This window comes from Vidua chalybeata, chromosome 3, assembly GCF_026979565.1.
Source record: "Vidua chalybeata isolate OUT-0048 chromosome 3, bVidCha1 merged haplotype, whole genome shotgun sequence".
Lineage (NCBI taxonomy): Eukaryota > Metazoa > Chordata > Aves > Passeriformes > Viduidae > Vidua > Vidua chalybeata.
The window spans coordinates 79,582,626-79,605,702 of record NC_071532.1 but is presented as its reverse complement, the minus strand read 5'-3'; the positions used below and the strand labels follow the sequence as shown (position 1 = coordinate 79,605,702).

Below are 23,077 nucleotides of genomic sequence, written 5' to 3'. Positions count from 1 at the left end.
GTAAGGGTGTTGATTCCAAATACATGACAGGAGAGGTGTGATGTAAAAAGAAATTGGAGGAATATCTGAGGGAGATGATGTTCTCATCATTGACATTGCTGCTCTCTCTCCCTTAGGATTCCAGTGACCAGCTTAGTAGACAGCTGGGCAGCACTGCTGCTTCTGTTAAAAGATTCCATACAGGTTGGTCTTCCAGCCCCAGGACAGTTTCTCATACTTGGGTAAGTGCTCCTGATATTTGCAATTTTCAAATATGCTCAAATGTAGGTGTGTGGAATTATTCTGAAGTGTTAATGTTTCTAAATCTGTCTCTTACTTTTGACTTGTAGAGCTGTTGCCTGAGTTCTGTGGGTCTTGTCACATTAGTTTCTCTGAGGAATGGCTACATATATTAAATTTTATATTATAGTATGATATAAGCCATGACCTTACCTTAATGATTATTTCAGTGATTCAGGCTCTTTAAGCAACAGATGTAAGTTTCTAATTTTTCCTGAAAAATAACAACAATTACTACTTCTTAGGTATTTGAAACCCACTAGAGTGGGCTGAATTCTCACCATGGAAACAGTTTGTGGACTGTTAGAAATATAACTTTGAATATGACTTTCTGTATAATGGTTCAAGGAACTTTTTTTTCAATATTTTGAGTTTATCTTCCCTAGTAAACTGTCTTTGAAGATACTTTTGTATATAATCATGTAAAACATGTTCTTGGTAAATTCTTATGATCAAAATTAACTTAAGAAACTTGACAAGATGTTTCTTGGAATATTGATAAGTAGCAATCCCTGCAGGTTTACTGAATAAATATTGTGAAAATAATTATCTTCAGATTTGTCCTAACTCTGAAAACTGCTGAATAATGTATTATGAGAAGAAAATCCATTGTTCAACTTCTATATTTTTTCAGTGTTCTTAATGAGTTCATCATGAAAAACCCAAGTCTGGAGAATAAGAAAGATCAAAGAGATCTACAGGTAAAAAATTTGTTGTGTGTGTCTTTTTAAAATATTAAACAATAAATCATAGAATCATAGAATGGCCTGGGTTGGAAAAGGTTTTAAAGATCATCCTGTTCCCAGCACAGGAAGGATACTGACCTCTTGGAGCAAGTCCAGAGGAGGGCCACCAAGTTATTAGAGCAATGGAGCACCTCTCTTAAGAGAAAAGGCTGAAAGAATTTGGTTTCTTCAGCCTGGAAAAGGGAAGGCTTCCAGTACCTGGAGGAAGACACAAGAAAGATAGAGAGGGACTATTTACAAGAACATGCAATGATGAGACAAGGGCAGGACAGGACATGTGAGAGTAGATTTTGATTAGATATTAGGGAAAAAGTCTGTACTGTGAAGGTGGTGAGGCACTGGAACTGGTTACCCAGAGAAGTTGCAGATGCCCCATCACTAGAATTGTTTAAGGCCACTTGGATGAGGTTCTGAACAACCTGGTTTAGTGTAAGGTGTCCATGTCCATGGCAGTGGGGTTGGAACTAGATGCTTGAATGTAGTAGAAATACTTGATTATCAGTTCTGTAGTATGAAATGACTCTTTAATATCTTCTCCTTATATTTACAGTTTGTTGAAAAAGCTCTCATTTTCTGTGAAGTTATTAATCACTGACAAGAATAGAAATTATTTGAAAGCAATTCTATATGTGGTTATATAGCTTTTCTACACGTCAGGACAATGAATACAACCATTCTGCACAAAGTTCCTAAAATGCTTGGTTTTTTTTTTCTTTTTTCTACCAGGATGTAACACACAAGATAGTGGATGCCATTGGGGCAATTGCTGGTTCTTCCTTGGAACAGACCACTTGGCTAAGACGAAACTTAGAGGTTAAGCCTTCCCCCAAGATTATGGTTGATGGAAACAACTTAGAATCTGATGTTGAAGGTAGGTTCATTTTCATCTTTATTTAAAACAAAACATTAATTTTCATGCTAAAATTAATGAAGAGAACAGCTTTGCTATATTTGAATGTATGTAAAATTCTTCAGTGTTGTTCTAGCACTAATGTGTCTTGCAAAGCTTGTGATTCTTCAAAATACATATTTTTAAAATATGCTATAAGGTAAATTATGGCTTGAGAAAACTAAATTTGGATATTTTTTTATTATTATTATCTTCATTTAGATATGCTGTCTCCAGCAATGGAAACTTCAAATATAACTCCATCTGTTTATAGTGTCCATGCGTTGACCTTACTTTCTGAGGTAAATGTTTCCTTGGAGATAATGAATAGTGTCTTATAATAAACTTCTATATTGTGAAAAGCTTTGGACTAGAAGCTTGGAGAAGGAGATTTCATGGGAAACACTGATGTGAATGGATTCTGGGTCTTGTCATGTAAAAGTTTGTTACTAACCCATTGAGATGGACAAGATGTGTAGTATAGCTAACTTTTTTGATTGTAAGCTTTGTGTGTTTATCTTTGTGGTACATCTTATTTACTGCTGATAATTGCAGTCAGTCTTTGAATTTTTTCTTTGTTTGTAGTTTATTCTCTAGAGTGCTTTAACCAGGACTTTGTGCTTCTGTGCTTTTACCTTAATGTGCCATAAAAATGATGGAATCTTTATACTCTGGATTTTGCATGGTACCTGAAATGTGATTACTTTTATCATAAACTTGAATGTTCAGTAAAGAACATTACACACAAAAAAAAAAAAAGAATGGTAGGTAAAAAGCAATTTAAGAATGCATTATAACATATCTTCCTCTCGTTTTATAGGTTTTGGCTCATCTCCTGGACATGGTTTTCTACAGTGATGAAAAAGAGAGAGTTATTCCTTTGCTTGTAAATATTATGCACTATGTTGTGCCCTACCTCCGTAATCACAGGTATCTTTAGTTTATTGAATTGATGTAGAAGATGTCTACAGCCAGTAGAAATTTGGATGGTGGCACTTAAGTTGAAACAGGCATGATTAGGGTAAGATGTCTATCAAACTTTCTATAGAGCAGCAATTCAAAACTGGTGTTTGTTGACTTTTTCTTTGTTTAGTGCTCACAATGCATCCAGCTACCGAGCTTGTGTCCAGTTATTAAGCAGTCTTAGTGGTTATCAGTATACAAGGAGAGCATGGAAGAAGGAAGCCTTTGACCTCTTTATGGATTCCAGTTTCTTCCAGATGGATGCTTCCTGTGTTAACTAGTAAGACTTTATTCTTGTTTATATTGATGGCTCTTACAGATTTTATGTATTCCATTAACATATGGCCCCATTAACTATATTTCCCAATAGATCTTTACTGAGAAAAATAGAGATTTTCTGTGGTTTAGGTTACATGTGAAATATGAAAATTATAAAAGGTATATTTCTATGTGCAAATCTATTTTTAAAAATAATTATCATAAAAAAAAATATGTTCTGTGAGACAACATGGTTAGCATTTTGTAGAAACATAGAATGATTTGCATTGCAAGAGACCTTAAAGATCGTTTAGTTCTAATACATCTGCTATGGGTATGGGCAGGGACACCTTCCACTAGACCAGGTTGCTCAGAGCCCCACCCAACCTAGCCTTGAACACTTCCAGGGATGGGGCATCCACAGCTTCACCAGGCAACCTGTGTCAGGGCATCACCACTCTCACAATTAATAACTTTTTCCTAGTATCTAAATCTGCTTTCTTTAAAAGTGGGATTACTTTACTTTAAAAGTAATTCCCTCTTATCCTATCATTCCATGCTCTTGTAAAAAGTTGCTCTTCAGCTTTCTGAAGGCCCTTTAGGTACTGGAAAGCAGCTAGAAGATCTCCCTGAAGCCTTCTCTTTACCAGTCTGAACAACCCCAACTCTCAGCCTGTCTTCATAGGAGAGGTGTTCCAGCCCTCTGATCATCTTTGTGGTCCTCCCGTGGACCTCTTCAAAGGAGTCCACATCCTTCTTACGCTGGGGGTCCCAGGGCTGGATGCAATACTCCAGGTGGGGTCTTACCAGAGCAGAGTAGAGAGGCAGAATCACCTCCCTTGATCTCTTGGCCACGCTCCTGGTGCAGCCCTGGATGCAGTTGCCCTTCTGGGCTGTGAACACACTGGCAGATAAAATTCAGTTTTTCATTTTCATCCACCATCAGCCACAAGCCCTTCTCCTCAAAGCTGCTCTCAGTATTCATTTTGTGTCCAGCCAGTATTTGTGCTTGGAATTGCTCTGACCATTCTGCAGGACCTTGCACTTGGCCTTATACTTCATGATGTTCACATGGGCCCACTTCTTCAAGCTGTCAAGGTCCCCCTGAATGGCATCCCTTATTTTCTTGGAGAAGGGGGTTAAAGAAACAGTTTCATTTCAAACAACACCATGTAAATGGTACCTTATGAAGCAGAGAGCTTGGATTGGAAGCTTTAGCCTAAACTGAAAGAGCAAAAAAATTTGCAAACGTTCCTGAAAATTCTTGCTTTTTTTCTTGCTTTTCTGATTTGTGTATGATTTTCCTCTTTTAGTTGGAGAGCTATTATGGATAATTTGATGACACATGACAAAACCACATTCAGAGATTTGATGAGTAAGTATTGATATAGTAGTGACTTCTCTCCAGTATTAACATTAAATAAATGAAAAATAAGTATCTTAAAGAAAACACTTGTTCAAAATTTCTTCCAATTTGATTTATTTGGTGTTTTTAATGTTTTCTTTGACTGTTTGTTTCTGGAGATCCATAAATAACCTGAAATGAGAGAATTTGATACCATCCTGGCACGCAGTGAATTTTGCCTATATGGCAAAGCTGATTAAGCAGAGTGGGTGGGGTTGGCTTTTAGTTGGTTTGGGTTTGAAAATCTGACACTACTTAAAAAAAAAATATTCTAAACTTTTGAATTTTCTGAGCATCAATACATGCAAATTTTATTTTTAAAAAATGGCTAAACTCTTTCCCAAAAACCCCTAAACCCAGCCACTATTGTGCATACTTACAGATTTTTCTTTCAACTTTTATTTTGAACTTCTGGTTACAGATTCAAATTGCAAACCGTACATCATCTTAACATCTGCTTTCAAACCCCATTATTGCAAAGAGTTATTTGTGCCTTGAAATGAAGCAGGAGGGAAATTCATAAGCTCTTGGCTGTGCTTTCCCTGTTCTCTTCCAGCACGAGTGGCGGTGGCCCAGAGCAGCTCCCTCAATCTGTTTGCTAACAGAGATGCGGAGCTGGAGCAGCGTGCCATGCTCCTCAAGAGACTCGCCTTCGCCATTTTTAGCAGCGAGATTGACCAGTACCAGAAATACCTGCCAGACATACAAGGTCAGGAAATATGTATCCTTCAGTGAACTTCTTCCTGTTAGCTGTTAGGAATTCTGGTGTGACAGAGTAACAGCAGGTTAAATTTTTAACCTGCAAGATCAGTCTGGGATACTCTTTCCATAGCTGAAACAATGTTTCTGCAGCTGTGGGTTAAAATGTTTTCAGTCTTAAATGACTACAAGATATGCAGATTTTGTGATTGCCAGTTGACTTTTATCCGGATAATTTCACTGATCAGTCATCTTATCCCTTGATCAATATCCTTGGATACTTGCACAATATGTGTTGACATGAACATCTGAGGTATAAAAGCCTATCAATTAGGGATAAATAGAAAAAATGACCTTGACAGTTTGAATTCTGGACTTCTTTTGCTGGTGTTTTTTCCTCAGTTCAGTTTATCTGTCATATTTATCGTTGAAGTTTATTTCTTACAATGACCCTTTACCTTAAGTGACTGGGAATGGGAACTGCTTGGATCTTCTTTTTAAGATGATGCTAATAGTTAGCAGCAGCTTTTAGATGCATCATTTTTTCATGGCACCAAAGGGACACTTAGGTCTCTTCTTCTATATGGAAAATCAGTTGCCATCATATACCAAGTTGAAAATTAACTTTTTTGTTTCATTTGTTCTGGAATCTATTCTTTGTAAAATTATTTGGTTTGTTGGTTAGGGTTTTTTTTTTTTTTGTTTGTTTTGGTGGGGTTTTTTGGTTTTTTTTTTGGGTTTTTTTTTTGTTTTTTTTTGTTTTTTTTTTTTTGTTTTGTTTTGTTTTTAATTTCCCATCAAGTCAGTAGCTGAGATTACTATGTTCACGGAACCAGGTGATTTTACTGGTCTGAACTGCAACATGCATGTGTATTGGTTTGACTGAAAAATTTCTTTGTGTCTGCCTCTGTATATATTGAAAGCCTAGAGGTGATCATAATTCAATAAAACTGTATCATCCCTTTGTAATTTCTCAAGTACTATGAGGGTGCAGTGTTTTAATAACACTAATACATCCAAGTTGTTCAGGCTGATTTTGTATTGTTTGGAATCTGTTAACTCCTCTTGTTGTAATGGGTGAAACTCTGCATAACATCAGCAAAGTTCCCAGATGCACTATTGCATTTGTATAGAGAACTAACCCAAAATAGGCAACTGCACTCTTTAGAGGTTTCTCTATTTTGTTCCTTCTTTGATGAAGTGGTTATTTCTTTATGTTGACAGAATAAAACCAGTAAAGTACTGGAACAGTAACATGGCAAATGCTTAAAGTTAACACTGAGAGAAAAGGCAGGAAGGAGAGAATTCTCATTGGAATTATTCTGAACTGAGGGATCCTTCTTGGCTTTTCGTTTCAGAAAGGCTGGTAGAAAGTCTTCGGTTGCCACAGGTGCCCACTCTTCATTCCCAAGTGTTCCTGTTTTTCAGAGTATTACTTTTAAGAATGTCTCCACAGCACCTTACCTCACTTTGGCCAACCATGATCACTGAACTGGTGAGTTGCAGGTGTCATTCATTATTTAGAAGATTGGTGCACATATGAGACACAACCTCATTCCTCCTCAGGATTTTTAAGAAAATAGCTTCTAGAGATTGTACAAATAAATGTGCAATGGCCACAAATTGAAAGCTGACTTATTTTCATAGTCCTGATGTCTGGTTTTTGTGATGAAATTGAGTATCTGTTAGCTTACACTGTTTCAGCTGTTCAGCTGTCTCCTGAATTAAATTTGCATTTGCCCTCATTCTTCCCTACTGAATCCTACTTCACTTTCTGCTTATGTATGTGTACCCTCTCCACCATTCCCACTCCTGCTCTTCTTTTTCTGTTTCCATTTCTACTTTCCTGGTCATTCTTCTTCCAGCAATGAGGATGAGAATCCATGTATAGGAGTTGGAATCCATGTTTCATTGGCAGTTGATGGTCATTCAGGTGGCTAAATTTTGTGACTAGATTTATACAAGGCTTGGCTCAGATTTCTTCTTTCTCATTTTACTCTTCAGAACAAAACAGTAAAAAATATCTGTTTCCAGAGTTTCTACCTGCAGAATCTCCTGTGTTGGCTGTTTGATACACTCTTTTGGGTTTCAGCTTTGGCAGTGGGAATGGGAGTGGCTGGTGCATGCTGTGATCCATTCAGCCTGCTATTCAAGGAGTTCCCAAGGGACTGAATAACAGAGGGAGCAAACCAGAATCATTGCTGTGATTAATTATTTTTTCAATCTGCAGGTGCCTAATGTAGCCCTTGAATAACCACAGATAATATAATAGATAGTATAAATACTAGAAAACTCATTCTACTCAGTGTGGTCTTCTGATTCCTGTGCTGTCCCCTGGCCTTTACACAAGTTACCACAGTCCTGGAGCTACTTTCATTTAGGAGGACTGTGGTGCTTCTGGGAATTCACACCTGAGCCTGACCTGCTCCATTAAACAATCCTTTATTCTCATTTTGTTTAGGTCTTGCTCTCTTTCTAGGTAGTGGAGGGGATTAGCCTTTGAGAGCTTTCCTGGCCATAAAAGAGACAGTTCCTGGAGGTCTTTGTGTTATTCAGGTTATATGTAAGGGATGAAAGAGCTTTAAGGTGCCAGTGTCCACTCATGCAGGAAAGAAAATAAAGCTCCAAACTATTTGTCTAAGGCTTATTATTCAGACTTTCCTGAGTTACAGTCCATTAAAAATGGTATTGAAATGTAGCATTTGATCTTCAGGTGCAAGTGTTTTTACTGATGGAACAGGAGCTCACTGCTGATGAAGACATTTCCAGGTAAATGTATGAACTTATTGCTTGTTTGACTTTATAAAAATCCCTTGGTATGCTGATGGGGAGTGGAGTCATTCTTTAAACTAATTTGTCTTAGAGCTGTTGAGCTCAAATGAGAAGGACAAGTAAACGCTAGTTCAGTCTGACTGGGGTACTAGGGACAGACTGTTCAGGACAAAAACAAAGAAATTCTGCTGTCAGATTGATCATAAATCACTAAGGGAAATTATAAGATACAAGTGTCTGAGTTCTTACAATGTCTGCCTGACTAAAATGCACTGCTGGGGCAATTAAATTATGTATGGCATGACTTACACCTTTTCTGTGTCATACACTTATTCTAAATAAGACTGATGCACTATTAAAGCATAGTTCCTTCTCCTATTAGGTAAGTGACGTAGATATTTTTTCTTGTTTTGTTATCCATTTTTTTCTCATCTGTTTTCTATACAGTGTGATCCAATTTCAGTCAATTCTAGCAGCAGAGGTAGATTTCTCAAATGAGCCAGAGTTATTTGCCCAAGTTTTGCTCACGTTTTTCCTAAGTTTTTTTTTGTTTTGTTTTGTTTTTTGGAGAGCTTTTCCCTCAAAGTAATATCATAATGACTGACAATTTTAAACTTCCTCATAATTTGAATATCTGGGAATAAGATAGAGTACAACACATTAATTATACATTGACATTTTATCACATATATATTATGCATGCATACAGAACTGCACTCATGGCACAGACTTGTGTTGGGATTCAATTTAGAAATTCAGAATAATGCTGGTAAATAAAGAGTTGTGTGTTTGTAAAGGCAAGTAAGAAAAATAAAGTTTTCAATGTGGCAGAAGGTTGTTATGACTCACTTCCCTGCTATAATATATTTTAGAACTTCTGGCCCATCTGTTGCTGGTTTGGAGACAACTTACACAGGCGGGAATGGTTTTTCCACATCCTACAACAGCCAGAGGTGGCTAAACCTGTATTTGTCTGCTTGCAAATTTCTGGACTTGGCTCTAGCTTTACCATCTGAAAACCTGCCTCAGTTTCAGATGTGAGTAGAAAGCATTGTCATTTAAGTTTTTGGATGTTTTTCCATGCCTCTTGGTAAAATTCTAGTGTATAAAAGTGTTTGCTTTTCTGTTTTCCTTCTTTCTTTGGACTTCAGCCAGGGCAGCCCACAGTTCATTCCCTCACAATATCTGAGCGACTTCCAGGGCAAATGATGCTGCATATCAGATTAGTTCAAGCTGGTTTGATTTAGCCTGTGGCAAGAGATTTGCCACACTTGAGAGATCATTAGTAGTAGTGATTTATTCAAGTATTTTATTTTTGAAGTACTTAGTTGCAGTAATGCGTAAGAACTCAAAATACACCCACCCATCTCAGTGAGTAATGCCTGAGATCAGAGGACTGCATGTCATCTCAGCATGACTTGCTTAAATTATTCTTGCACAGTCTGTCTGAAAGATGTGGCAACAAACCTTCATAGAAAGGGGATCCCATGGGTTTTTATTGGTCAATAGTGGGCACATGTCCAAACTGCTTCCTCAGTGCCTCTGCAATCCTGTTTCATTACAAAAAAAAATGAATGCAAAACAATTGGCATTTGCTGGAGATCCTGGGAATGAGAGGCCACGAAGGACAAAAGAAAGTATCATGCCTCTTCCTTTACACTGCACACTGGTGACTTTGTGAGGGCTGGTGCCCTGGCACAGCTCTGTAGACATTTGGTCACCCCTAATTATCCTGCAGTTTAAAAGACACTCATGTGGATTGGAGACTGGAAGGATTTGTACACACTGTGTCAGATTGTGCCCTGTAGTATTTCTAAATCTAATGTTGAAGGTTTTTTCATTTATTTTTTCTTCTGAGGGTTTACTTGGGTTTCTTTTTTCCTCTATCCTTCTCTGATACTTCACCAGATTTCCTCATCCACTCATATTTTTGATTGCTCAGAAAAGCCTGCATGTTCAGTGTGGATAACATCTGCTTGTGTTATCTCATGGCAGGTATCGTTGGGCTTTTATTCCAGAAGCATCAGATGATTCAGGCTTGGAAGTACGAAGACAAGGAACACATCAGAGGGAATTCAAGCCCTATGTGGTGCGTCTGGCAAAGCTGCTGAGAAAAAAAGCAAAGGTATGTTGCTTTTTTCTTTTGCTTTTCACTGAAAGGTTTCACGTGCAGCAACGCACAGCAGTTGGAATATTTTAATTTTTTTTAACAATGAAGAACGGAAAGGATTTTATTCTGGTGTAGGAGATTCCAGCTGGAGGAATCTCAAGTCAACATCAGGTAAAAAACACATGTAAGTATAGACAACAAATAAACAAACAAAAAAACCAAAGCCCAAACCAAACAAAAAAGCCCCAAAATAAATCAGACAACAGAAAAATTTATAACCTGCTATGGTCAAAATTATTATGATCACTGACTTTGGACTTCTAAATTAGAAGTATTATTTAAATAAAAAGTAAAATATGCTCCATTATCTGATATATTTTATCATAAAATCACTTTCAGATAACCAGTCATATATGTAGATACTAGTCTGACTACCTACTTTTTGAAGTAGAAAACCAGTTTTGTTAATAACAATCAAAAATTTAAAAAACTGTTGCATTCTTAAACATGACAGAGCTAAGAGTGTTGAGACTGAGCAGAGCCTGGGACTGTGATGAACAGAAAATGGCAGAGATCAGTAGAAACAGTTCTGGGCAAATCTTGGCTGCACAGTTGGTAGAGGGGAACAGAATGAGGGTTGTCATGATGTTGGTGCATGGGACATAATAAAACCCCAGTTTGTGGGGTTGGAGGCCTGATCTGCTGATGAAGCCAATGGAAGCTGGCCAAGCCCTGTCCCAGGGAGATCCCTTCTGCTGCCACAAAGTAAGAACTGTCAGATATTTTTGCTGCTCCTGCTGTGAGGACAGAGCCCCCCCTGGACAGGCAGTTCACTGGGAAATGTTGATGGGTGAGCCAGGGAAGCAGGGAGGAAGTGCAAAGCCATATGGCAGAAAGTTTTGAAGTTTTATTCTCAGGTTTCTCTCTGTTTAGATGGCTTTGTCAGGTCTGTAACAGTGGCAGCTTGCTGTAGCTACTGTATTTACAGTCTCTAATGTCTTCAGTGAGTAAAGGAACTGCTGCTGAGATACAAGTGGCTACATTAAATTTAGGGATAACTTAGTTGCGGGCAGATCTGAACTATTGAAGCAAGGATCACAATTATGGGATAAAACTAGTGTCTGAAGCATACCTGCATTTTACATTGTATCATTTTTGAACCATGAAGATGAGACTCAATTTCTCTTCTTGCATGTATAAAGGAGTAATGAGTTTTAACTGCCTGCTCCTCAGGCATAGCCTCTAACCCTGGTGTTCAATGTAGTATCTGTTAGAAAGTTTTCACACTCCAGGTAATCTCTGTGCATGAATTTATTCATCATGTGTGATGCTGCTGGTAAGTACTGTATGCTGAGATAGATGCCTGAAGTCAGGACTCCCACAGTATGCTTCAAGAATTCAGAAAACTTCTTGGAATTTCTGGAACCCCTTAGTCATGGCAGCAGTTGCACACTGAACCATATGTAGGTGTATGATGATGAGATAAACACGAGATAATGAATATTGACTTCAGGCCATTTCCTCTTTATGCAGAGGAGAATACTATGATATATAGTGTGGGGTTTTCTTAGAAAATAACTACAAAAAATGGAGTGGATCCTTATTTCCCTTCAGGGCATTCTGACTCATGTTTAGATTAATGTAGTATGGTGTTGCTCAAGCTCCGTTATCTGAGGGAAACAAGCTTAAAAACCTCCTTTGGCAGTGCTGGAAATAAACAGAGGCACAAACTGGCAGTGCTGGTTTTCTCTAGTAGTGTCTTGGCCATTCTAGCTTGAGTCTGCCATTTCTGGACCACAGACTTGTCGGGGTGGGTGATTTTTCTAGCTGAAACACAGCACCCAACCAAGCAACTGCAAGGCCTTCACGGCAGAGTATTCTTTTCACAAATGAAATGCAGTCTGAAAGTTCTCCTCTTTCCTTCCACAGGACAAACAGGAGGACTTTAAGACGGTGGTTTTGGAGGGAATGGAGATGGCCAAGCATCAGGTGAGGGTGGCCTTTGATGCTTGAGTTGTGAAACAAGCTTGCCATAATAATACCATCACCTCAAGGCCCTGGGCACTATTTAGCATTCAGTAAGAACTAAGAGAGATCAGATTTTTATAGAACAAAGCTGAGAGAATTTTGAGGTACAAGACCCTTATTTTTATAGATAACTTTAATTTTAAAAAACAAAAAGTTTGTAAGTTAGTTTCCTGTACAAAATAGGTTACAAAAAGCTGATGTTAGTTCTAAGAATAATTATGATTGCAAATCATTATAAAATTAAATCGTAAAATAATTTTTGTCAAACTGCATGTGTGAAACACACAATCCCTGGTTGGTCTCCATCAAATTAACTGTCATTTTAAGCATCTATGGAATTAGTGGTGTTTGCTTAGCCAATATTGCCATGAGGAAATGGCTTGGACAGGTTGTATTTCATTGCTCAGAGTTGGAATTTGCACATGCACCCCATTTGGTTGGCTGCTGTGTGACACTGACACTTGCTGCATGCTGGGGGCACATCCTGTCATCATGGGTAATGCTAAAAGCATTGTACAGAAGCAGTATGGAAGAAACTTCTCCTCTGTGAATACAACGATAAGTTTTTAAAGGAGAAACTCTAAAAATTAGTAGCTTCATTTAAAGAAGGAGGCATCAACAACTCCTTTTGTGTTGGAAATTTAGTCTTCCCTTTGCTGTGGTTTGGTGTGAGCCTTTCATTTCAGAAGACTTGTAAAGCTCAAATAGTGGTCTCCTGTGGCAGGGAGCCAAGCCACCAGATACATTCATACTGAATTTAAATCTAATTGGGGTTTGCAAAATGGATGCCCTGTAGGCTTCTGAGTTGCAGGACAGTTGCTTCATTTAAAAGGCAAAACTTATATTCGTTTAAGTATCATGTCTTGAAAAAAATCTATTTGCTCAAAGGCTGTGCAGTCAGTGATCCTTACCTGTAGTTCTGTTCCCACTGCTGTCCTTTCCCCTTCATTCTTTTTTCATTACCATTCATTCTTTCATGACCCCCTGCCTCAGCCACAGGGTGCTACCAGGGCAGTGGGATAGGGGTGGATCCACAGGTGGCTCTTCTTGATGAGGCCTTTTGTACTTCTTCTCTCCTTCCTTGCAGAATAAAATCCAGTACTGCTGGAATTCTACTTCATGGCAGAAGCTCTCTGTACTGGTTTGTCAGTAACAGTACAAACAAGGTGTTTCTAGTGGTGATAGTACCTTAGTGTCTAGATTTGAGTATGGTTTTTGACTCAGAGATAAAGGAACTAGGGAAGAGCTGTATAAGAACCTGGATGCTGGTGTTCAGGTACTTCAGTATGCAGATATTTAAGGCAGCCCTAAGTGGGGTTACAGCAGTGTGCTGCTGCTGTCGGGCATCTGGTGTGTGACTGCTGCCTTCGCTTGTGGGGTTCCTGAAATTCTTTTCTTTCCTTTGACATTCCCCCCATGAAGTGGAAGTAACATAAAAACTGAGTTCTTCTGAGAATACACAATGAGTAACTGAGCTATTTCCATTTTCCTTTGAAAAAAAACTTAAGTCTCAGAATGTCCATGTGTGTTATTTGTGATACTAAAAATAGCACTGCTTTTTGCCCTTCCCAAAAACTCTGAACTCAAGCTACAAAGTGAAAATGCTTAACCTCCTCTGGGGTTTATCATCACTGATGGCAGTATCAGCTGGTGAAGTGTCATCAGAGAGGAGCCTGCTTTGGAAAGCAGCTGAAGCAGCTCACACCTTCCAGCTGTCACCAGCTTGGGCCATTTGTGTTGCCCACAGGGTGCTGCCTGGGAGCAGCTCCACAGGGCTGCATGGTGGGGGCTGCCTTGCTTTGGGACAGCCCTAGGCTGAGGTGTTGGACTCGAATGCCCAGTGTGACTCTTCCATTAGCATCAGCTGACTGCCACCTGTACACTCGCAGCCACTGCCTCTGCAGGGCATGGTGAGGGGGAGCAGAGGATCTGCTTTGGAAGCTCCACTTCAGCATTGGTGTGTTTTGTGGATAGGACAAACGTTTTTGGACTTTGGAGAAGTACTGTATTATACATTAGTCTTTTGTTTTCACCTGTGCTTTTCCTGTTTTGTGCTGTGTTATTTCCCGTGTCTCTGTATTTGCAGAAAAACCCAGAGGAGGATGGCTCAGGGAAAACACTAAGCTGGGAACCAGGTCACTTGCTTTTAACCATCTACACCGTTCGCAGCATTGAGCAGCTCTTGCCTTTCTTCAATGTACTCAGCCAAGTTTTTAACAGCAAAGTCACAAGCAGATGTGTTGGACACTCAGGGAGCCCTGTCCTTTACCCCAACTGTTTTCCGAGTAAGGACATAAAAATGGAGAACCTCAAGACCTTCTCTAGCAAAGCAAGACAGAAGATAGAAGAAATGGTTGAGAAGGATTTTCTGGAAGGCGTCATTAAATCATGAACCAAACTGGTACTACTCAGCCTATATGTAGTGTAACTATCGAAATGAAACACTGTATCTTTCCCAGTTGTATAGTATTCTTTTCTTATTTTATATGTAAGGAAATACTTAATGTTGTATTTAAGTTAAATATTTGTAAATAAGAGAAGTTCTGGATGTGGCCTGAATCAAGTTTAAATATTGGTGGCTCATATTGATTATGGTGCCTACTATTTACAGTAAATGTTCCGTTGTCTTGAGTTCTGTCTTTAAAAAAAAAGTGAAAAAAATACAAGGTGCACATTTTTTCAATTTGTTTCCAGTTTATTTTTGTCTTCTTTTTTTAAAGATCTATTGGAACTTGTGCTTATTTAATAACTTGTAAAATGCTATTATGGCAGGAGTTAATACAGGATTACAATGAACTGTTTGTCAGAGGTAGACACCCTGAACCAAAGTATGTAAAGGAGGATACTGGTGTGTTTAAAACATTGCATCCTGTTGGCCCAGCCTCTTCATGGTGCTGGGGAGCAGTTAAGGCCACAGAAGACAAACTTGTCTCTGTCCCTTCCCTCTCAAGTGTGATTATAAATACTATTACTGCAAATCATTTTCTAAATCATGTCATAAAATGAAGATAATATTGCAATAAGAGATTATTATTTGCAAATATTCTTTTTTATTATATTGTTTCCCCCTCAAAATGAGGTGAACTGAATGTGAAGACTAGTGACAGCCTCTGTCTTACACTGTTTGCCCACAGATGATTGGGCTACTGGGGATAAGGTGGGGATGGTGATCCTGTAGCAGCCACTGTGAGCACAGTCACAGCAGAGCTCCAGTCATGCAGCCATGGCCAGTGCTCTGAGGGTGTGGGTGTTGGATTTCAGGCACAATGTGACAATGAACTAAGCTAGGGCAGGGAGGGGCAAAATTCCTTCTGGACATGGCCATGGCTTGTCAAGGAGTTAGACAAACTCGGGGAAGGGAACATTCAACAGCAAGAGCATCTCATTAAGAGGTAAGTTGCTAAAGGAGGTTAAGAATAAGCAGAGTGATAGTCCACTCAGTTCTGATCAATCCTTGCTACTCCCAGGAAGGGTCGGCTCTGTACCCAGCAGCACATGGTAAAAAAAGTGATATTAAAAGATAAGGGAAACTGTGTGCTTTAACTACCATTCACTATACAGGCTGTGGTGGTGCTCCTTTTCCACCAGCAAGGTGGAAAACAGCCAGGCTCACTTCATGGGCGAGTGCATCTGCATTCTCCTGTGGAATGTTGGAAAAGTTAGTTATGCTGCTGCAAGCATGAGAAGAATAGAGCAAATCCATGATATTAAGGCAAGCATTTTCCTGGAAATGGTGTGTTCCCTATATTGTTCCACCAGCCACTGCCATCATGCTGGCAGTGAGAAGCAGGTAGGAGCATGTGAAGTGGGGAGAGCAAGACCAATGCTTTTGCTGTCACCTTTAAGTTCAGATCTGGACTAACTTAACAGCAGCCAGAATTTTTTTTCTATTTTGCCTCTTGTGAAATTGTGTAGTTAAGGACTGCTTTGGTAACTTTCTTCTTAACACTGAGCTCTCAGAAGGCTGGTTGTCTTTTCAAAATCATCTGGTGTTAAATCAGCCTTTATAAACATTTATATTTTCGTTTTGAAGATAAACATTGAGAACATTAAACATTACTTTTCTAAATAAAATAAAATCTAAAGTGACTTTTTGTGATCACAGTCTTTTTTCCAAATTTAGCATTTGTTAAGCGTGATTAAATGACAAGTATGGAAGCAGACTTCCTTCATCACCCCCTGCTAGGCAGAAGATTGTTTCATGTGAACAAACCCACTCATAAACGAGTCAAGCTCTGACCTGTGTGTCTGCTTCAGCATAGATTCTGACGACGTCCTCCGTTCCCGATGGACGGACAAACGCCCGGGACAGTTTGTACTTCTTGACAAGGGCATCAATTTTCTCCTGTAGGCCCGGGGGCGTCAGCGCTCGCCTTTCTGCATCTGTTGTGTCAATAACGCGCCTGTCTGCGACCTGCGGCATCAGAAACGGGGTAAGACAGAAATTCAGGGTTGGCTATGTTGTGCTGCCTGGAGAGGAGCTCCTTTTGGGAGCCAATAAAGGACTACTCAAACACTTGGGGTCCCCAGGATCCCTGCAGCATCTATTAACCAAGTCTTGAGAGGCAGCAGCTGCTCAGTTTAAAAAAAGGGTCAGTTCTGAACGTGCCATCCTGGTCAGCTTGAAGTGAAGCTACAGCTTCTCACAGTGGATCAGAAACTTGTTTCCTCCAGTTCAAACACAGCCCAGAGCTTCCTTACCATGTCTAATGCTGCCACATGGCACCTCTTGCTCAAGCTCTTTGTCTGAATGTTGGAAAGGATACAGAAGCAAGAGCTTGAACATTCAAGTTATACAAAGTGGCACAGCAAGAAAAATCCAGCTGTCCAGCAGGCAGAGGCCTTACAAAAAGAGTTTTCCAATCTGAAAGTCAGAATTTCTTCTTAAGTTAAAATTTGAAGAGTCTGGTTTTTCTTTTAACACAATTGGCTATTATTTCCTCTTTTTTAAAAGTAATTTTTCTATTTTAGTCCAAGTAAAATTCTTGTCCCCCTCTCTGGGTTTTTTCCCCAGCTTCTTTGGCCTGTTTCTGCCCTTTCATGGTCTGTTTCAGCTTTAAAATAAAAGATGCTGTGAGCAGGGCCCACAGAGGCTGCTGTGGCCTGAGCCAGCATGGCTGGTAACTCACCTGGACCTTGAGCAGCCGATTGGGAAGGTCGGCGTAGAGGGCGTCCCACTGCTGCACAGTCAGACCCTTGAGAGCCAGGATTGCTTCAATAACCAGCATGTCTGAGACAGCATCGCCAACAGTCTGCCAACAGGGAGGGGAAAACACTGCAGCAGTGAAGACAGGCAGGCAGGACTTCACCAGGAAGCTTCCAGCAGCAGCCTGACAGGAGCTCACAAACAGGCTAACCCTGCCAGCAGCGTGGTTCAGTACTCTCAGTTTTTACCTGATTAATCAGGTCAATCGTGTTTTCAAGCATCTTTGCTGCTTCTCTTTTTTCATTATCTTTCTCCTCTTTTACCAGCTGTCGTATTTTAGTTTCAGCAGCTTTACTAAACAGTACCTAGAAGAAAAAGATAAGAGGTTGTCAAGATGAAACTAGGATATATGCAGTAGTGAGGATAAAACTTACCATCTAAGCCCAAATAGCCATCATTAATGATTGTTACCATCAATTCCCATTCCCCCATGAAGCACAGAGGAGCTGGTGACAATGCTATGATAAAGAAGGTGTAAACAAGTCTATTTTCAAACAAGGAGAAAAAGTCTTGCTTATAAAACTAAGCAGAGAGTGAAAAGACCTCCTTCTCCAGGTAATTTAACTAAAATTTTGGACATAGTGGCTGATCATATGGATTACCTGCTCATACTTACTGTGCCATGTCCATTTGCCTCAAAATAAACACCCACATCAAACTCCTGGGCCTTGTGGTGCAAGTGTTTCACTCCTGTTTTGACACAGTGCACAGGTACCTGCAGCCCAAGGGTGTGCAGAGAAGGACAAGGTTACAGACTCTCCTCAGCAGGCTGGAACTGAGCACCAGCCTGGAAGGACTGTTACAGACTAACCCATTTTTCATGGCCACTGAGGCCCCAGAACTAAAATGCTCCAATATTTCTGCAGACCCAATTTAAAAAGATTTCATTTATTCCTGTGTAAATAAAGGCTAATTAAAGAAATAAACTCTAAACTAGAAAAAAATCAAATTTAGTTTATAGCTTCAGGGAACACACTAGATTCACATACCAACAGAAATAATACTTTCTCTCAATTCCTTGAGCATTTAGCTTGCTGCAGAAAATCAGTGTCGAACTATCAAGGAGGCTTTACTGACTCACTTGGCTGCAAAGTTATAAAGTCCTCAGTTTGTTTAAGTACCAAGGGATTTCATTAAACATTTTTTAAATTAATAAAAGCTGACTAGAACTTTTTAAGCTCTGCTCTCTTGCATCTCCTTTGCCACCAAGAATTTAGTCACTACTGGAGTATTTTTTTTGTTTGATTTTAATTTTCCTAGCAATCATATTACAGTAGCATTTACTTTTAAAATAAAAAAATGTAAACTAGCTAGAAAAAACATGGAGAATACCTTCAGTGTTTCCTGGAGGTAGCGTGTCGAATTCCCATTGGCATATGCTGTTTGTACCACTGCCATCTTGAACTCCTGTTTCACCTGAGCAAACCAATAAACCAAGTTTCACTGTCCAATAGGCACACAGCCAAACAAAATGAGTAAATGGAAAGACAATCAGAACTTTTAAATGTACAATTAAAACTCCTGGGTACTAGAGGGAGGCACCAGCTCACTGAGAACTTCTGTATGTTTAAAACAACATGAATTCTGTTCAAGGATTTGTACATCCCATATTGATTTTTCTTGGGTCTGGCTGAAGCAGCTCTTCAAGCTTAGACTTTCCAAACCCCTTTTTTGCCACAGCAGTGAGGTACAGGACTGATCTCTTTTTAAAGCTGGTTCACTTTAGGTAGATGTAGAGAAACCACATACCAAGCAACTTCCTTAGACTATTTTATACTTAAAAAATTAGAATGCCAGCATTCATTTCATATGTTAGAGTTACCTTGGCAAGAAGTTCTTTTAGGAAGATACTAATTAAAGTTGCTATTTTATCTCCATCGATCAGGTGAAAATGGCCAGCTGTGTCCTTATAATAATAAACAATTCTATCTGCATCACCATCAAATGAGCAGCATCTCTCATTGGGCTTCATGTCCAGCCCTAGTGCACAGAGTTACAAATGCAAGTTAAAGACGGGAAAAGAAACAAAAGCAGGTAATTTATTTCAGTGAGTGATTAGGAAAACACCTTTTCTGAGCACATGTCTGCAGACAAATGACTCAGGCACAGGTAAAGCCAGGACCCAAACAGGAGGCACAAGCATCCATCCCCAGCAGGCCCTACCACTGTGCTGCTCCCAGCACTGCATCTCTCCAGTACACAACCAGCGTGGGAAGGGGAAGCAACACCATATCTCAGTGTTCAGATTTGGCCAGCAGCTGCAGTGAGAGGACAGCTGTCCAATGGAGAACTCAGTTTAGCCTCAAATAATCTCATATCCAAACCAGCCTGCTCTCCCAGTTCAGGGATTTTCTTTTATACAATTCTCAGGAAATTGACTGAAATAATTTCCTCACTGGTTTATGTCAATGAGTCAGCTGCTGGCACCGAGCTGTTAATTAACCCAGCCCTTCTGCAGGAACCTGGAAAAGTTGTTTCTTCGTAATACAAAGGGGAGTAAGATAAATAACACTAAACCAGTCCTGGCTGATCTTTGGACTCTGCCAGCTTAACATTCAGAGGAGACTGTCAAACACATTCCAGCCAATCAGAGAGATGCTGTGCTCCTCCAAGCAGTTCAGACTAACACAGAGATGTGCCAAACCTGGCCGTGCTATTCCCTCTTTCCATTGCACAAGGAGAACCATTCATGCAGTCACTTAGTAAGAAACAGGCAGCTCCACTTACCCAAGGATGTGGACCCTTGCCAGACCCTGCAGAGGAGGTAAAGCAACATAAAATTACTGACTACTTACCTCCAGGTGGTTTCTGGTGAACTTTCACAAAATCTGCACCACATAAGTGATTGAGTTTCTCCTTGGTTCCATCATTATATATGTGAATTAGCACCTCTTGTGGAAAGTAGGGCTTCATTTCTGATAGTTTCAGGGCTCCTATTCCATTGGCACAGTCAATCTTCAGGTGCCTCTGACACTCTCCAGAGCAGTGAGACTTAGTGCAAGGGAAGAAGGGGCAAAGTGAACTGTTACCCTAGAGAAACCATACCTAGAGCATGCTGAATTAGAAACTTCAGGCCCAAACAGGCTAACAAACAGAAGAGATTAATTCTGTACATTTGCATGAAGAAGACAATACCTGCTATTCACCTGTTTTATCAATTCCATAAAAGCTTTGGACAGTTTTTCATAATAACCTTCCAGTGTTGCTTTCCCATATTGCCCTTGGGTGTTTTGACAGCAGACCATGTAGTGGAGCTGTGGTGTTGTCACCAGACCATAATCTAGTGTGAAATAAAAGGAACAGTATTCAGAATAGAATTGCAAATTAATTGTTGCTTAAAAGTTTTACAGTAAACAGACAAATGCAGTACAGGAAACACCTATGGAATTTTTCAAGTTGTCTAATGAAAACATAACCCTCCCCTGCCCTGCCTTGCATTACAGCCATGCAACCACCCTGAAATAAAACTGTTATAAGCAAGGATGGAAATGTGTCTGGGCTGTTGCCTTAGGGCTGCATAAAGACGTCACATTTACATAAAAATACTTGAAATGAGATTATAATTGCAGAAGTGTAACCTACCATGGTACTGACCACCTAGAACCTGGATACCATCTATGACTGACTGGGACAGCTTCTTGCTGCTTGGCCTGGAAAGCAACAAGTACATCTGATAACCCTGGCAAAGGCATTTATCTATGGACTTGGGAAGGAAGCACATGTGGAAGACTCTACAAGCTTCTGCCACCAGATTTACTCACTGTGAAGAAATCCAAACCATTCTCTGTTGTAGGCAATTCCCAATAAAGTTTGAAAGCCAACACCCCCAGGGACTGCAAACACATGTAAAGTGCTGGACACAGGTGGACACCACACAGTACCCACACAATTCCCCTGAAGACAGCACTGGTACTTCCATAAGAGCAGGACATATCTACAGCCCTTTGTCATTACCTGGTGTCTCTACCAATAAAAACCGAGGCATCTTTGTGCAGGTTCACTGCTGCTTTTTGGCAGATCTCAGTTATCACCTTCTGTAATTCCTGCTCCTCTGCATTTGCTAGCTGTGTGGCATACTCTTCCCAGGAAGGGTGCAGCATTTCTCCAAGAGGATCAACCAGCTTTACACCATTGTCTTCCTTAGCAGAAAAACAAAAGAACAAAAAATAGTAAGTCTAAAAGTGGGGAACTAATCAAACCTCTTTGAAGACAGACAACACATGTTTCAGTCACATTGCTTCTTTAAAAGTGCAGAACTTATGGGATGCAATAGCTTAGCTGTTTATTTAAACCTCCACAAGCCCCTAAAGAAGCACTATAACAAGCATATTGAGTAACCAACTCTTTCTCCCTTATAATTTTGGTACGAAATTCATTTGATATTAAAATTACATAAGAGGAGATTCTAATAACCTTCAGCTGCTCTACAGCAGCAAAAGTCTAAATGCCTGATTTGTAATTGCTGCGTTTTCATGTTTATTTTTAAAACTTACAGATTTTACTCAAAGGTTCTTCTCTTCTCAAGGCTACTCCTAGCTTCCCAACATTAGAAAGTTACATTGCAACATGAAATGTTTCCTGTGTTACACCATTTCCACACGAGAAAAAAATCCCGCTTCTGCGTACAGGGGAAAGATAACTTCAGATAGACCAGAGGTCCTATTTACAGGGAGCAGACTGAATGCTTTAAGCAGGTCCAAGTGTCTTCAGGATCTGGTCTCTCACTGCTATGATGAGCTTTGATTCCAACAAACCGATCACATCTTTCCACCCTTCTAGCAAAACACATCGTTCCACGGAACTGGCCGGATGTTTAAGGAGAGGGCAGTTCTTACTTCGGGGTTGTGAGACGCTGTAACCATGATGCCAATGGTCGCTGTCACGGCTTTGGACCTGAGGGCTGCCAGGAGGCCCATGCGGAACACGACGTGGTCCAGCTGCTCGGCCTTGGTGCGGAACCCGGCGGTGCCGTAGTGCAGGGCCAGCCCGGCAGGCTTGGGGTGCAATGCCGAGTGCTTCCTGAGGGCTTCACAGTCCATCCCTAGGGAAGGAAGCAACACAACGCAGTGAGAGGAGACAAGTGGCCGTGACCACTTTCACGTCCTGGAGGCTGCGGGTGCCCTAAAGCGCTGCCATCAACCCCTCGGCGGGACCGCAGCGGGGACCAGCACCAGGGAAGGAGTCTCTGCACTCCCCGGAGAGCACCGGATAAACGGCGTGATCACATACAAGCAGATCACGCAGGGACCAGGCGAGGAGAGCCAGCACTCCCGGTCGGCTGGATCCAGGGATCCGAACGCGTTCCCGTGGAGCTTCCCGTTTCTCACCGTGACATCAGCCGCACAGGGCGTTCGGCCGCGGCTCCACACACTGATTTCCGAGCCCGAAAGCAGCGTGTCCTGCCTCCCCGAGCGCTTGCAGGGAAGCCCCCAGCGGTGTCCCCGGGATGTTGTCCCCGGCGGCGGCTCCGTGCGCACCGGCACCCGGACACCAGGCCGGGCGGGCGGGGCCAGCCGGACACGCGCCCGCTGCACGGCTGCTTCCCTCGGGACCCCCGGCGATGACGCGTGGACGCCCCGGCTGGGACTGGACGGGGCGGGGCGGGACGGGACGGGATGTGTGGGATGGGTGGAATGGGATAGGGTGGGACGGGAGGGGCGCGATCCCGCCGGAGCCGCCGCCGCGCGCCCCGCACGGAGCCGGCGCGGCCCCGCCCACCCCG

The 23,077-nt window shown here is 40.9% G+C and overlaps 2 protein-coding genes across 9 annotated transcripts in view; one reads left to right on the top strand and one right to left on the bottom strand.

Annotated features, from left to right (window-relative positions):
* The window catches only part of DOP1A (DOP1 leucine zipper like protein A), a 59,874-nt gene extending 45,042 nt beyond the window's left edge, over nucleotides 1-14,832 (top strand). For 6 of the 8 annotated variants that reach the window (XM_053937030.1, XM_053937029.1, XM_053937033.1 and 3 more), the window contains 14 exons: nucleotides 117-221; nucleotides 914-980; nucleotides 1,752-1,896; nucleotides 2,137-2,216; nucleotides 2,735-2,844; nucleotides 3,008-3,157; nucleotides 4,449-4,510; nucleotides 5,097-5,249; nucleotides 6,598-6,734; nucleotides 7,953-8,008; nucleotides 8,884-9,048; nucleotides 10,007-10,136; nucleotides 12,051-12,110; nucleotides 14,236-14,832. In XM_053937030.1, the coding sequence (XP_053793005.1) occupies nucleotides 117-221; nucleotides 914-980; nucleotides 1,752-1,896; nucleotides 2,137-2,216; nucleotides 2,735-2,844; nucleotides 3,008-3,157; nucleotides 4,449-4,510; nucleotides 5,097-5,249; nucleotides 6,598-6,734; nucleotides 7,953-8,008; nucleotides 8,884-9,048; nucleotides 10,007-10,136; nucleotides 12,051-12,110; nucleotides 14,236-14,541 (1,726 nt within the window). In that variant the 3' untranslated portion in view covers nucleotides 14,542-14,832. The remainder of the gene's footprint in view (nucleotides 1-116; nucleotides 222-913; nucleotides 981-1,751; nucleotides 1,897-2,136; nucleotides 2,217-2,734; nucleotides 2,845-3,007; nucleotides 3,158-4,448; nucleotides 4,511-5,096; nucleotides 5,250-6,597; nucleotides 6,735-7,952; nucleotides 8,009-8,883; nucleotides 9,049-10,006; nucleotides 10,137-12,050; nucleotides 12,111-14,235) is intronic. The other 2 variants (XM_053937036.1, XM_053937032.1) reach the window with 1 other exon arrangement.
* PGM3 (phosphoglucomutase 3) lies at nucleotides 14,824-23,006 on the bottom strand. The gene is made up of 13 exons (XM_053937037.1): nucleotides 22,683-23,006; nucleotides 22,191-22,396; nucleotides 21,310-21,494; nucleotides 20,938-21,005; nucleotides 20,502-20,635; nucleotides 20,151-20,346; nucleotides 19,178-19,335; nucleotides 18,688-18,771; nucleotides 17,972-18,070; nucleotides 17,544-17,660; nucleotides 17,279-17,401; nucleotides 16,390-16,563; nucleotides 14,824-15,789 (listed from the first exon to the last, which is right to left on the bottom strand). The coding sequence occupies exons 2-13, from the start codon at nucleotides 22,392-22,394 to the stop codon at nucleotides 15,703-15,705; spliced, it is 1,629 nt and encodes a 542-aa protein (XP_053793012.1). The 5' UTR covers nucleotides 22,395-22,396; nucleotides 22,683-23,006; the 3' UTR covers nucleotides 14,824-15,702.
* Between the last annotated feature and the right edge of the window lie 71 nt (nucleotides 23,007-23,077).

Coding starts and splice junctions, on each gene's coding strand:
- PGM3 (XM_053937037.1), bottom strand. CDS start 22,394: ATGGACTGTGAAGCCCTCAGGAAGCACTCGGCATTGCACCCCAAGCCT. Junction 17,661..17,971: donor AGGCAAATGGACATGGCACA/GTAAGTATGAGC, acceptor TTTTTCTTCTAG/GTACTGTTTAGTAAAGCTGC. Junction 16,564..17,278: donor ATCGGCTGCTCAAGGTCCAG/GTGAGTTACCAG, acceptor CTGATGCCGCAG/GTCGCAGACAGGCGCGTTAT.